The 14629-nt window shown below is 47.1% G+C and overlaps 6 protein-coding genes across 6 annotated transcripts; 3 read left to right on the forward strand and 3 right to left on the reverse strand. All coding sequences in view use genetic code 12, as the record gives it.

The window, feature by feature from the left end:
- Nucleotides 1–1439: 1439 nt before the first annotated feature.
- On the forward strand, nucleotides 1440–4736 carry CST20 (mitogen-activated protein kinase kinase kinase kinase; the record flags this gene model as incomplete). The annotated part of the gene is made up of 1 exon (XM_025484906.1): nucleotides 1440–4736. One exon carries the CDS (start codon nucleotides 1440–1442, stop codon nucleotides 4734–4736), a length of 3297 nt encoding a protein of 1098 aa, XP_025339837.1.
- A 99-nt stretch (nucleotides 4737–4835) lies between these two features.
- On the reverse strand, nucleotides 4836–6575 carry CXQ85_001189 (uncharacterized protein; the record flags this gene model as incomplete). Its single annotated transcript, XM_025484907.1, has 1 exon — nucleotides 4836–6575. The coding sequence occupies one exon, from the start codon at nucleotides 6573–6575 to the stop codon at nucleotides 4836–4838; it is 1740 nt and encodes a 579-aa protein (XP_025339838.1).
- Nucleotides 6576–7993: 1418 nt separating this feature from the next.
- On the forward strand, nucleotides 7994–8500 carry CXQ85_001190 (uncharacterized protein; the record flags this gene model as incomplete). The annotated part of the gene is made up of 1 exon (XM_025484908.1): nucleotides 7994–8500. One exon carries the CDS (start codon nucleotides 7994–7996, stop codon nucleotides 8498–8500), a length of 507 nt encoding a protein of 168 aa, XP_025339839.1.
- Nucleotides 8501–8520: 20 nt separating this feature from the next.
- CXQ85_001191 (uncharacterized protein) lies at nucleotides 8521–9528 on the reverse strand (the record flags this gene model as incomplete). The annotated part of the gene is made up of 1 exon (XM_025484909.1): nucleotides 8521–9528. One exon carries the CDS (start codon nucleotides 9526–9528, stop codon nucleotides 8521–8523), a length of 1008 nt encoding a protein of 335 aa, XP_025339840.1.
- A 1025-nt stretch (nucleotides 9529–10553) lies between these two features.
- On the reverse strand, nucleotides 10554–12011 carry CXQ85_001192 (fungal specific transcription factor domain-containing protein; the record flags this gene model as incomplete). The annotated part of the gene is made up of 1 exon (XM_025484910.1): nucleotides 10554–12011. One exon carries the CDS (start codon nucleotides 12009–12011, stop codon nucleotides 10554–10556), a length of 1458 nt encoding a protein of 485 aa, XP_025339841.1.
- A 464-nt stretch (nucleotides 12012–12475) lies between these two features.
- On the forward strand, nucleotides 12476–13426 carry CXQ85_001193 (ketopantoate reductase family protein; the record flags this gene model as incomplete). Its single annotated transcript, XM_025484911.1, has 1 exon — nucleotides 12476–13426. The coding sequence occupies one exon, from the start codon at nucleotides 12476–12478 to the stop codon at nucleotides 13424–13426; it is 951 nt and encodes a 316-aa protein (XP_025339842.1).
- Between the last annotated feature and the right edge of the window lie 1203 nt (nucleotides 13427–14629).

The following is a 14629-nucleotide window of genomic DNA, read 5'->3' on the forward strand; positions in this document are numbered from 1 at the left end:
CATCCCTCCAATCCCAGTCCCCAGCCTCCAGTGGCTTTTCCATGGTTACGAGATCCCGCGATCCATCCAGCACACCATACCTCTTTCAACGAACCAGAGACAGAAATCACTCACTCGCTAGCATCCCTCTATCCCTCTTCCCTTAATTCCCTCCCTTTTTTCCCTTCCCTCCCATCCCGATCGTTGCAAACTGTAGCTGCACATCCATCTTCGATCCACATTCACCAATCCACGCGGGCATTTTCGCAGCCATTCCTGTCTGGCACTGGAGACCCAAGAACCAGAAGAGCCAGGACAGACAAAGCCCAATGAACAGAAAAGCAGAGAAGAAACAAAGAAAAGAACGTAAATCCCAGTCCAACCGAAATTCAAAAAAAAAAAAGAATTGCAGAACACCAAAGCAAAAGACAAAGCCACAACTACCTTCCACTTTCCTTACCCATTTCTTCCCTCCCTCTCCCTTCACTTCTTACTCGATTTGGTTATCTAACGCAGCCTGTCTAAACCAGCCAACCGTTGCCAAACGTCTTTTCTTCTTTGTTTCTTTATCTCTTTTCTTCAACAACACTCCATATTCTGCCTTCCTCACCCCTATCCTTTCATGGGGACGCCTCCCGTTTGGGCCACGCCCCACGTACTTTGTGTTCTCGGTTATCGAATGGGTGCAAAAGGCGATTCCGCATTCCTGGCGTCGCCTGGGAATGTCATTGTGCCACGGCGTGTGCCGGGGAGCTCCAGTTCAGGGTGGCTCGAAACAACAAATATATACTAAATTTGACCGTAAACAGGCCATTTGATCATCGTTTGATCTCTCAATTACTGCTTTTCCCTCTATCCTTGCCTTATGGCGACCTGCTTTTGGCAGCCGTGCGACACACGCTTTTGTGGTATTGGCTTTTTCTCTTTTGGGCTCGCACCTCTCTTATCCGGACAAATACCTCAGCATCATTTTGGTCTCCCCGTGGGAATTCTTCTATTCTGAAACCACCATTGTGGTCCTGGGAATTCCACGAGTACAACGATACTATTATCTTCTCCAAATTCCCTTTTCTTTCCTTCTCTTATCTCCTGGTTGTATCCGGATAAGAGAGGTGTGCTCGCGCCGCGATGCCAATTAAGTAGCTTTACAGTCCTAACAAGGACCGTCCATTTACAAATCCTGCTGCCGTGGTCCAACGGAAAAACCACCTTCACCACGAAAAACCTTGCCTTCTGCTGATTCCAAATCTGCCCCTTTCTGTGCCCCCAAACTCCCCCATTGCCCCCATCTCGCTCCCCCAACCCCATCCCCCACGGTCCCGGGTCGTCCCCATACCCTGTGCGAAATATCAGCCTGAACTTTCACCACCCCACCACCACAACTACTACTTTCTTCGGCCCCAGATCCACCCGCATTCACTCCCTTCCTTTCTTTTTTTCCCCTGTGCCTTATTCGTACTATGCCCAGTTCCAGCTCGTCGCCGAATCCAGCCGCCACGAGCCCGGTGGTCCAGGTGATGCTGGCGTTTGAGTCTGCCTCGCGCTCTCCGAAACATACCAACGATAAAGTCAACGTCAACGCCATCACAGACTCGGAAGATGACCAGCAGCTTACTCCCGCTACAGATTTGCTTACTCTGGCCCACGACCAGGTCGATACTGACCCGATTCGCCAAATTGACAGCAATGAGTCCCCCATTGACCCTCCTCCTCGCCTGCAAGACAAGGACGACTCACCAGGCTTTCTGTCGCTACTGAGCCAGCATACCAATGAGGATGACTATGGAGACGACTCGACGCCTTCGGCATTGCCTCGAATGCCGGGCACTTACGACTTCAATGGTCTCAAGGATGCCATGCCCATGTCTGAGAGCATAGAACGTCTTCAAAACGAGGAGTTGCACCCGCCTTCAAGAAAAGACCTTCAAAGTGTTCAGAACGATATTCAGCCCGGCAAGAAGCCCTCGAATCACTCTTTGGGCAGTCCTGTGGTGCTTTCAGAGGGTGACAATAGTAAGACCCAGTCTCAGGACCAATCACAGGAAGCAGAGCCTCCAAAGGATACCGTCGGTCTCGGAATTTCCACCGAAAATACGCCATTCACTGTTCAAAGCGCTGGGGACTCTATTGAAGTACCTGTTAGGGGTGATCTTCTAGGAGGTGATATCAATCTCTCCAGAAGCCCCTACTTGGGCACGCCTGAAATTGAACAGTATAAGCCTCAGCTCGACCCAGGTAAGCCTAAAGCCGACTTGGATATCGAGGAGATCTTGAAGCAGCGTGCTCGTGATTCCAATACTGACACTGACCAGTCTTCTGCCGAGAACAAATTGTCTGACACTCTCGATAAGATCCCTACTGTCCAAGACACAATTGACGACGACAAGGACGATATGATGAACATGAGCCATTCCACGTCAATTGAGGAGCCATTATCAGGTCTTCTGATGATCGAGAATCCTTCCCAACGTTCGCTTTCGAACCTGACAGTTATTAGAAGCCCTCCTCCTCCACCTTCCTCTCTGGGTTCTCATGGATACAATGCCACGCCAGCCATCACTGGCACCGAAGGCAACCAGACGCCACGCAGTCAGGGCACTATCGTTAACCGTACGCCCCAGCTGAATAGCACGATACGTTACCCACATATCGGTGCTCAAAAGTCCCCTCGTGATCTTGATATGGGCGTCATCCATTCCAACGCTAAACTTTCAACGCCTCTACTGAACGGCAAAAAGAGAAGCAGTGGCAGCAGGGTCAAAGGCGTTTTTAGCTCCATGTTCGGCAAGTCCAAGCTGAATCCTTCGGGTTCCCCAGAATTGAGCATGAAAATTAGTACGCCATTTAATCCTCAGCATACGCAGCATGTTTCTGAAGCTCCAGATGGTTCTTTGGCAGGCTTACCTGCTGAATGGGAAAGACTTCTTCTGTTCCAAGGCATTTCCAAGAAAGAGCAGGAGCAGCATCCACATACAATGAGAGATATTATGGCTCTTTTCTTCGAGGAAAAAATTGGCGAGAAGAAGGGCCCAATGTCTGAGCAAGAAGGAGGCACTGAAAGCCCATCCTTGGGATACGCTAATGAAAGTACTTCATCCTTTGCTCAGTCATCTCCACCTTCGACTCCAACAGCTAGCTCTAGCCTGTCAGAACATGTTAATGCCCAGAGACATTCTGGTCCTCAAATCTCCACGCCTGTTCAACAAATATCTGTTCCAAAGACACAGAAAACGCCCGGAAGCACACAGGCAGAGGGCCAGTTTATTCCAAGTCGTCCAGCTCCAAAACCACCATCGACTCCATCGGCGTATGCTCCTACTCCTCCAGCCTCCGATACTCCTCGCTCAAAGAAATCAATGATGGGCCGCCGTTCTTTATCCAACAAGTCGCTTAAGAAGAGCTCTCAGAAACCAGAAATTGCCCCACCACCACTTCCGAACATCAGTGGCCCCATCCGTGCTGCTCCTCAGCCTCCTTCCCAGATACCAAAGTCCAAGTCACACAGCTACTCGCTTGCCCAGCAAACGCAAACAGCTAACAAGGGCTCAACAACCGCACCTGTTGCCCCCACATCAAGATTCAATGACCAGCATGCTCCTGATAAGGAGTTCAAGGCTCACAGAGCTCCACCTCCACCTCCACCTCCAGTTCACAAGACTCCAGCTCAGGCTCTTGAACACATCACTTCCGACAGTGCTACCTACGAACGTAATAAGTCCCTGGAGCCCAAGAAGTCTCTGGCAACCAGCGAGCAGACGCAGACTTCTTCATCAAGCCACCAGCAGCCTATCAGAGATGCCAAGAAGGCAGCTTTGTTGACGCAAAAGAGAAGAGAAGAGAAGAAGCGTAAGAATCAGCAAATCATCTCCAAGTTGCAGAGTATCTGTACTGAGGGTAACCCTAATGACTACTATAAAGACCTCAAGAAGATCGGCCAAGGTGCCTCTGGTGGAGTCTACATCGCTAGGTCTGTGGCTGGTCCATCAGGCAAGATTGTTGCAATCAAGCAAATGAACCTTGAACAACAACCAAAGAAGGAATTAATTATTAATGAGATTTTGGTCATGAAGAGCAGCAGACATGACAACATCGTGAACTACATCGACTCGTTCTTGATCAAGGGCGAACTCTGGGTAGTCATGGAATATATGGAGGGCGGTTCCTTGACTGAGATTGTCACACACAGTGTTATGACTGAGGGCCAAATTGGTGCTGTTTGCAGAGAGACGTTGAAGGGTTTGCAATTTTTGCATAGCAAGGGTGTCATTCACAGAGATATTAAATCAGACAATATCTTGCTTAATGTCGACGGTCACATTAAGATGACTGATTTCGGTTTCTGTGCTCAAATCAATGAGCTCAATCTCAAGCGTACTACAATGGTCGGTACTCCTTATTGGATGGCTCCGGAAGTCGTTTCCAGAAAGGAATATGGTCCTAAGGTTGACGTTTGGTCCTTGGGTATTATGGTGATCGAGATGATTGAAGGTGAGCCACCATACTTGAATGAGACTCCTTTGAGAGCGTTATATTTGATTGCCACTAATGGTACACCTAAATTGAAGGAACCAGAGGTGTTGAGTTACGATATCAGAAAGTTCCTTAATTGGTGTTTGCAGGTTGATTTCAACAAGAGAGGAACTGCTGAGCAGTTGTTGGAAGACAAATTTATTCTTAACAGTGATGATGTATCATCGTTAGCTCCTTTGGTTAAGATTGCTCGCATGAAGAAGGCTAGCGAGGGCAGTGATGATTAAAGAAGGAGCCTACGTTGCAATAATTGATGATCGTTTATCTGTCGTGTATTCTAGAAGTCCTCTTCAATTATTATTGAGGAAGCAGCTTCACTAAATAAATTAAAATCCACCAGTCATGTCTCTAATTTTATCGACTTCCTCTTGGAGGGCTTTCAAATCGTCTAGTATATTAGCTGTACTGGAACTTCCATCGGGGTTCTGATACATCTGTTCAGGCACTTTTGGAGGCAAAGGTGGCTTCTCGTCCGATTGAGGAGCAGCATTGGAGTTACCACGTCTTCTTGAGGGTGGTGGTGGAGGGGGCCCTGGACGAGAATTACCGAGTGGTGACCTCGGAGGAACGGGCGGACCGTTAAGCGCTGGCGAAAGAGATGCTGATCTGTATCTTTGAAAGGGTTCTTGAGAATTACCGTTTGTCGATTCGTGCTGATTGACGTGAAGCTGATCATTCTGGATATAATTGGGCAGGGACACAGAACGAGATCTTCTTGATGGCACTGGAGGTGGGGGTGGAGGCAGTTTGTCGTCAGAAATGCGTGCGTTTCTAGCTGTGTTATCAAGGGTATCACCAGTCATTTGCGATGTAAACGACTGTAAAGAGATTCTGGGAGCTTGTCCGCCATTCTCTTCTGGCGGTAGGAAACGAGCCATGTCTGAAGGACCGGTGACATTTGATCGAAGTGGAGAAGGCTGTGGTTCTTCCTGTGGAGGTTTAATCATCTGCGCCATTTGAGCAGGCCCCGTCATATTGGGCTTGAGTAGTTGTGGCTGAGGCAGCAGAGAGCCATCTCTAGGCAGCGGGGTGTATCCTTGTCTACCCAAATGAATGTTTGCAGGAACACCGTCGACCAGCATAGTATCCACCGAGTTTAAGTTCTGAAAATGGTTCATCTGTGGCTCCATGTCTCTGAGGATTTGCTTTTCCTCGGGATCTGGCGAATGGATGGGTCCCGGCGCCGAGCGAGGTACCTGTAGACTGCTTTGGTTGCCAGAAGGGCCCGCCTTGGAGGCATTGAGTCTATTCATGAGCTGGTCCATAGGAAGCAGGTAGTCGAGATCACCACCCAGGCCTGGTGGCTGAGCATTTTGCAGCCTGTCGGATGCTGGATCGTGCACGTCGGTGACGATCTGATCGGAGAATTTGACCGATTTGAGTTTCTTCAGTCTTTTCTTGGGAATTCTATCATCGGGACGCTCACCGGTGAGCATGAACTGGGTGAACAGGTCCAAGTCTAATGGTTTAGAAGGCAGCTCGGGCACAGGTTCGGCAATCTTATGCTCTTCTTCTTGATCGTCGTTCTGGCGCTTTTTCAGCAAAATGGAAGGCGGCGTGGGCACATTGGTTTGGATCTTGATGAGTTTTCGGCTGGGTTCCTCGCCCGCTAAGGTATGGGAAACGACTCTTAGCAAAGCGAAGAACTCGCCAATGTTGATGGAATGTAGGATTTTGGAAAAGATGCGGTTTATTTTCTCCTGGGACTCGGGAGAAAGCTTGAAGTTGCTCAAGAATTGATACACGTCGTTCATGGAGATTGTTCTCAGGTTGGTACGTGCCAATATATCCGAGTACCACCTCATATACGTCTTGGACTCCTCGAGCGTAAGCTCCTGGGCGGTAAGCGATAACGATATGGAGTCCTCCAGCTGGCTATGGTCATTGCGTCCAAGATTGTCTGCCAGGGCATTGGCGAAAATGTAGGCTCTGTTATCTGGCGTGGGTTTCTGCAAGTCTGTATTGGAAGTGAAGCCAAACGACACGGGAGGCGGGGCGAGGTTCTCATTGGAAGATTCTCGGGTCCCCTGGAGCGTCAGGTCTAGCCAGGATAGACGAGAGTCCATGCTTTATGCTTGTGGTGGATGGGAGAGGTGGACGATTGGAGGTGCCTTATAAGATGTGGAGGCTGCCTTGAGAAAGGACAAGGCAACAGAGTTTGGATGTGGTGCACGGGTGTGGGTATTTCTTGATCTGGGCCGCCAGGGACGTCGGAATATCCAGGGAAATTGAAATGATGATACTTGGGTGGGTAATGGCCTTGGTTTTTGGATAAAGTGTTGATTTTGCCTATTTGTTTGTGTTTGGGGTGTGGGTTGGTGACGCAGCAATGGTTGCAAATTGGTAGCGGAAACATCGCCAAACAGGCAGGCCGAGGCTGAACGAGGTGGAAAGAGAAGGAGATGTAGAAGCAATTAAGGAGGTGAGGAAGTGGTAGCTGAAGGTTTTTGGATATTTTATTTAAAGGTATTCGTTTAATCAAAAGTAAAAGAAACAAAGAAGAGATCCTGGCTGGTTGAACAGTAGCTGGTGTGTTTCCTTTGGCTGCAAACGAGGGTCCAGAGAGGCCCCTGTGAGGGTCCACCAAAGTACCAGAGATGGGCGTACCTCATAAAATAAACGTGATACTGTCAGTTTCTAGGGGCATTGTGACGGTTTAGGTTATCAGGCGGAGTGTCGTTTTTGAGGAACAGACGTACCATGGTTAAAAAACGGCGGTGCATGTGAGTGAAGCCATCCACAGAGGAAGCTGGGAGAGGTGAAGAAGAGGTGGCCTTGGTTGGTACCAGTTCTCTATTTGGAGAGTTGGATATGGAATTGGGTAAGTAGGGTGGTTTGGAAGTTGAAAAGTTACCAAAAGATTGGTAGATTATGGGTAGTTGGAGGTTACTCTATAACGTTTCAGGCACCAATTCCATCCATTGACTACTTTTTCACTTTCCTTCCAAACTGCAAGCCTATTTCCTTCTTCCGCAAACAGATTTCTTTCTCTCCTAAACATCATCTAACTCTTCATTCGTTCCCCTTCTTCGGTTGTACCAGTGGTAGCTGAACCGGTACTAAGCCAACCGAGGCTTCGACAGTCCAGCGAAGGTTCCACCCAAACCGCCTCCACAGCTGTAGATTTTATAATTGTTACTTCCCAGCCAATGCTTTCACTTCTCCAGACCTCTCCCACTTCGTCAACTGCCTTTGGATGCCAGCAACCGCCTTAAGTCACCTTTGTGCCATATTATCCAGAGTCGCCTTAATGGCTGCGAAAAGCTGAGAACAGAGACCCCCAATTATCTACGCCAAAAACATCGAAAATAAGGTCAAACTGAAAAGGCAAGTAGCTCCATCGTTACTGTTTCTCCTCTTATATTTTCCTTTACCTCTTTCCCAAATCCCTATTTATTGACTTAAGTTTACGTTTCTCTGGGATGTCCTGAACTGCAGCAAAAGTTGTAAACTCAGCGCGGCTGGCTTATCTTACCAACCGACCATGTTAAGAAAAGCAGCCAGTGTGAAAAGAGCCAGTTCGGTAGCGTTGACTGGGTCAGAGTCAGGCTCAGAATCGGAAAGCGAGTCGTTCGAGGCTGCTATGAAGAGAAAATCCCAGAAAATCGCCAACCTGGTGCTGAACGATGATGAGTTGCAATATGATATAGATACGCCGATTCCTCAAGAACAGAAGGAAGAAAAACAAGAACAAGGGTCAAAGTTCTTGAAAAATATATTGGAACAGAAGGAAGTACGTGATAAGGAGAGAGAACGGACGAAAATAGAGTGGCAGAGGAAGAACGCTAAGGGGATGGTGTTTGAGTCTGAGGAGTATAAACAGTTGGCAGGAGACCCCAAGGGAGAGGAAACAGAGCCAGAGACCCCACAACAGGAGGAGCATACGGTCTACGATATTGTCAAGTCAAAGGTTACTAAGCAAGACTTGGAAGATGCCAAGCTGCGCTACTTTGAAAGATGTAAAGCATCAGATCAGATTAAAACATATTAGGGCACCAAGCACAGCTCGGTTTATTTCATAGCCTCTTGCAAGGCGATAGTGTCAGCAAGTTGCTTGCTGTTGTCCAAACCAGTTGGCTGAGCGCTCACGGGCTCTTCTTCAATGGGCTCAACTGGTGCTTTTCCTTGAGACAGACTCTGATTGTGAACGATACGTTCAATCTGGTCGGCACTTGGCATGAAGATGACTCTGGTTCCAGAGCTTCTACTCATGTTCTGCAAAGCGTCCAAGTATCTGATCTGCAAGGCAGCAGGAGAACTCAAGATATCAGAAGCCTTTCTCATCTGCTTAGCACTCTCCACCTCGGCCTTAGCGTTAATAATCTTAGCCTCACCAATACGCTTAGCCTCAGCAGCCTTAGCGAAGGAGTCTTGGACAGAAGTAGGCAAGGTCAAGTCCTTGATCAAGATAGCCTCAATGTGGACACCCCATTCGGCGGCAGTTCTGGCAATCACACCTTGGACAGACTCGGCAATTTCGTCTCTCTTTTCAACAACATCTTGCAATACACGCGAACCAATGACATCTCTCATGGTGTTCTGAGTTCTCTCGGTGATAGCAGAGTGAATGTCAGAAATAGCGAAGATGGCTCTCTGAGGGTCAACAATGTTGTAGTAAACGACAGAAGTGATCGAGACAGACAAGTTATCTCTTGTGAAACACGATTGTGGAGGCAAGTTCTTAGCATTGATCTTGATGTTGACTCTGGACAACTTTTCAGACCAGGTGTTGACGTAGGAAGTACCAGGCTCAACAGTTCTGGAGAGGGCACCGAAGGTCTGAACCAAACCAACTTCACCCTGGTCAACCGTCTTATATGGGTTCTCACAGAGGAAGCAGAAGACACCACAGCAGCCAAAAATCCTACCGCACAGGTTAATGAAGTTCTGGTAGGCGTCTCTTGGTGGGGTCTCATATGTTTTGGCAAAGTTCTTAACCACCATCTCAGGCTTGACGTAACCGTCAGCCTCGTTTCTGATTGGTTCGTTGTTTGGTTTAACTGGTTCTTCGTAAGACATTGCAAAGGAACACACACAAAAAAAGTTGGATGATTTGGGGGACAACCGACGACGCAGGGACTTTATATGTTATTCATCCTAAGGATATGCAAGAATGGGGCCTCCTCACATTAAGAGATTGCGCAGGACGCTTGAGCCGTCTGATGGGGCGCCCTGCAGGAAAGGCTTACCCACGAACCAGCACTAAATAATAAAAGCACGGTAGCGAGGTGCGACGGAAAAAACACAAACAGTCTTTCAATCGGGGAATGAGAAGCCGAATGGGGTTAAGAAATGAGATAGAAGTCTTCTTTTGCTGATGGTTCGGTTCGAGAGTGGTTATCAGGTTAAGAATTCACACGTGACGGTCACTCCTTGCCAATTTCCCTAATTTCTTGGACACAAAAAATTCTTATGCGGCCGTGGCCTCGGGTCCACGTACTGCACAGAATGGCCGCTCGTTTTTTAGTATCATCCTTACACGGACACTTTACGAATTGACCGTGAGGCTGAAACGACTGGGGAATGATCACGGGTGCAAAAAGAGCACGTTTTTGCTTCTTAGGCATCCAATGGTTTCTTTATGATGATGACTGATTTGTCTTATCGGTGAAACCGGAATACCGAAAGTGCAGTGACAGCAACATGATGTGGGGGAGCCGTTTTTGCAACCATTTGGCAAGCGATAAAACCGCCGAAAGTCATGGGGAGCGTTGGTGACATCATTGAATGTTTGAACAATAAATTTTATGGCGTTTATGGCTTTGGGGGACGATAAGTGACCAGTCCAGCTGGTCCGAGCTCCACCTTCCGTTCCCGTCAGAAAGAAAACCTTTCCCTCTCTTATCATGTCCAATGTCTCCAGATTTCGCAACCACACCTCGAACTGGTTTTTTTGAGTTACAGCAACCAACGGCGGGACCTGCGCGAGCACTTCAATCCAAAGTATCATAATGCCCCAGAACCTTTCTCAAAAGTCATAGCATTTCTTGATTAGGCGTCCTCTCATCAATTTTTCATCTTGGCATGGTGCTTTTGTATCTCCTCTATCCCACATAAAGATTCCAACCTTTTTCTTCTGCCAAAGCTGCCCAGTCAACTACACCGTTGCCGTCTGGATTACGAGTCCACACTTCTTCGACTGTTTCTTCGATTCTGGTCAAGTTCTGGACGTGGTACGTTAAACGGGCTTTGCGGAACCTCTCTCTCATTCTCTCTCTATCATATTCCGTGCAACAGGTTGTTCCACACACCAAGAGCAGTAGTGATAACAGAACAATCATGCGTGTATCCATAAGTTGGTCAATAAGCTCAATAGCTTGAGAAAGCAAGTCTTGTTGCTGGAACAGCACTGGAGGCAGACGAATCACACCGCTATGAAGATGGATCTGGCAAATGAGCACATAGAGTTCAAAAAGCTTGGTCTGGAGCGCCAATTCCTTGGGACTCTGTTCAAGAATCTCAAGGTGCATTTCGCTCGGCAGACATGTGGAGATCTTATCTTGGAACTCTTTGAACGTGGCTCTAACAGTTTCAAAGTATTTCTTTCGAGCCTCTTCCACTTCGGTTGACCGGTGGGCGACTGCCAACTCGAGCGCATCTTCGATCTCTGTCCATTGACGTCTGAGATTGACTTGAGCGTTGCCAATCTCACCAAAGAGATTATAGACTCTACCTAAAGCACCCTGAAGTGGATCAAGACCGTAATTTACGTCATCTGGTAAAACGGCTTCGTACTCTTCGATAGGAATCAACGTTCCCTGACGCACAGCATTCAGTGAGAGCAAATCGTGGAACTGGAAGTTGTGAAGAAGCCACTTGATATCGTTATTGTTCAGAAACATCTGACACACAGCAGCCAAGCCACCGAAAGAGTTGATCAAATTGGAACACTGCGTTAAGAACCCGCCCCAGTGACAAACATCACCCGTTGTGACTTCAATACCAATAAAGATAAGGTAAAAAGCGAGAAGCACAAAGAAGTCCTCGCTAGTCAGAGGTACCAAGTTATCGCCAATTTCCGAGCAAATCAACTTGGCAGCCTTTTGCATATAATTCCATGGTTGGGAATAGTCTATCGAAGACTTTTCACGTAGTTGCAACCAGAACCCTCCCCAAGCACACAAGGCATACAAGATGGAGTCTCTAGACTGGGCAAGCTGCATGAATGTCTTTAAAAAGTAGTTCAGCGAGTCTGTACCAATTGGAATAAACGAACAGAACGCTTCACTATAATGCAGAAGAAACTCAACGCCTGTATCGTCCAATTGAGGGACCACCGTTCCAAAGAGGATATTATCAAACGGCATATTGAAGAGCTCAAAAAGGTCAGGAGAACCTTTAGGGCTCAGCTGAGCCGATAAAACAAGCTGAAGACGTGGATCCACATTATCTTTAGGCGAATCAGGTGTCTGTGGCCGTAGAATCTCGGGTTTCGACGCTCTCTTTGCAACCCTATCATGAGGATTAGGCTTCGTCTTGGGCCACTCACAGTCAAGCTTCATTCTCGTACATCCGCCACAAACAGGGAACGTTTCGTCACATTTTTTCCTAAAGTTAGTAGATTTTCCAATTTTTCATTGCTTAACACATACTTTCTTCGACGACAGCAGAGGCATCCCAGATAAGACCTGGCGCGAGGACCAAAGAACTTCACTCCATAGCCTTCTTTTTTATGTTTGTGTCTTTTCAAAGGCAACAGTTTCAGCTCTACAGTCAGGAGGTCTGTAGAAAGAGTATGAAACATCGGGGAAGAGCGCTGGCGGTAATTGGAAATGGAAATGTAGTTTGAAACCACATTTGGTGATGGTGGGGTTGATAAGGCTCTTTCCCCGGCGCCAACTGCCTATTTGGGCGCGCATCCACAGCGCTAACATTTATTCACCTTAAATCCCATAAAGTCAGCACTCAAACTATCAATTTTGAATCAATGAAGTGTGTGGTTGTTGGCTCAGGGGGCGTGGGCTCCATGGCAGCGTATGCGCTTAGCTTGAACGCTGAAACCACGGCAATTGTACGCTCTGACTATGAACAGGTCTCCAAGCATGGATTCCAGATAGACTCTGTGGATTATGGGACAATTGAGAGTTTCAAGCCACAGCATGTGGCACCTTCAATTGGCGAAGCTGCTAAACAAGGACCATTTGATTTTATAGTGGTGACGACGAAAAACATCCCGGATGTTAGCAAAGTGGAAGAGCTCATTGAGCCTTTGATAGGCGCGGACTCCACTATAGTGTTGGTGCAAAATGGTATTGATATAGGTACACCGTTTGTTGAAAAGTACCCTAAAAATATCGTTTTAAGTGGTGTTTCGATGATATCTTCGACAAACTATGGCGGCAAAATTAGCCATGTGGGCCACGACGAGTTGATGGTTGGAGCTTTCTTTAACTCTAACTTACCCTTAGACCAACAAGAAATGGCTGCGAAAACTTTTGTCAAGTTATACAAAAACGATAAAAACGACTGTCTTTATGATGAAAATGTCAAGTATACCCGCTGGCGGAAACTCGTTTATAACGCCACGTTGAATACTGTTTGTACATTGACTGGTGTTGATGTTGGAAGGTTAGAGCTCTTTGGTGGTATGGACCTCGTACGCAAGGCAATGAGAGAAGTGCTTGCTGTGGCTAAATCAGATGGAGTGGAATTGCCAGAAAGTATCATGGAGTTTATGATTCGGTCAGACGATGGGAACTACTATGAGCCTTCGATGTTGGTGGATATTAGAAAGGGCAATTATATTGAATTGGAGGTGATTCTTGGAAATGCCGTGAGGATTGCTCAGAGAAATGGCGTAGAAGCACCTACGCTTGCGTTGGTTTACGAATTACTTGCTGTTGTTCAGAACAAGACTAAGGAGGCCAAGGGTGATTTAGATGTGCCCCAGGAAAGGCCCCTTGGAGGTAATATCTAGACATCGAAGCAGATAGACTGGAGAGAAACCTAGATCCACGAAAATGGAGAGCCGATTGGTTCCTCAACCCTGGTTTCAAAACAGAAGGCCAGATTCAAGACGGAATTAATGATTTAGATGAATAAGAAATGAACAATCACATAGAGAATTAAGGTTTCCTTATCAAGGTCTGGAGACAATACTGTAGCACCATGTTGATAAGAGTTCGTTATCTAAGCGCCAAGTATAAGTTCAGAGCTTCTAACACAATGGCCGACAAATAGCAAGAATAGCCTAACCCGAACTCTACTATAATTCCTATTTACCTCACTTGGGCACCTGCTGGTTCAGTTTCTACTTCCATCTCTATTTCCTCCTCAACCGACTAATCCAATCCACGCCAGCGGTAAGAGCCTATTAAGAGCCACCGTCAGAACCAATGTAACCTGCAAAACCATCATATTACTCCTCTTCTTTCTACTTCCTACCAGTCCCTTCCCAGAGATAAGCGCCACGGAATTTGTGGAACATCTCCTCTGATGCTCAAACGGTAGTACAGCTTTAAGCGGCATACATGGAACCCTGTAGATACTTCAACGGCGTGGAAGGACTAAACGGTAGATTTGAGGGAAACAAAGAGATCTTTTCCATTGCTTATCTACACTTTATCTTACGATAGTTGGAGTATTCTTAGTTTATGGAGTAGCGCTCCATGGAGATCCACCACCGCTCCTTATCTAATGGTACTCAGACCACTCTCTACTTTCTTAGCTCCATCCATTTCATACACCCAATTCACCCATCACTAAACCAACTTTACCTTATATTTACTATTAGTATATATGTTTCACTTACTCTTTCACTTACTCTTCCACTTCCTCTTCCTTCCCCTTCCTCTGGTTTCCCATTACTGTCGCCAACGACCCACTCGGGCAGAGCCAGATCTAGAATACCCACTTCTCCCAGAAAGCCTCCCGCCCAACCTAATATAGAGGTTTAGGGGTGCCTTCTATAGAGTCGGTGGGTTCCATAGAGGACTGGGGTGACGATATGGAGGGGGACCAGGCGGTTCCGTGCCGCGCTTGATACTGTGTTGGGAGGGATTTTGCAGCCATTTCGAGAGAGGCAGAGGAGGTATAAATAGAGGAAGATTTCCCCAATTTTTTAGAAAATACAAATCACTTTTTCATGACAGCATCTTCTCTTCTTTTCTCGGCAAAAGTC

This window comes from Candidozyma haemuli, assembly GCF_002926055.2.
Source record: "Candidozyma haemuli strain B11899 chromosome Unknown B_2014730914, whole genome shotgun sequence".
In the NCBI taxonomy this organism is placed as follows: domain Eukaryota; kingdom Fungi; phylum Ascomycota; class Pichiomycetes; order Serinales; family Metschnikowiaceae; genus Candidozyma; species Candidozyma haemuli.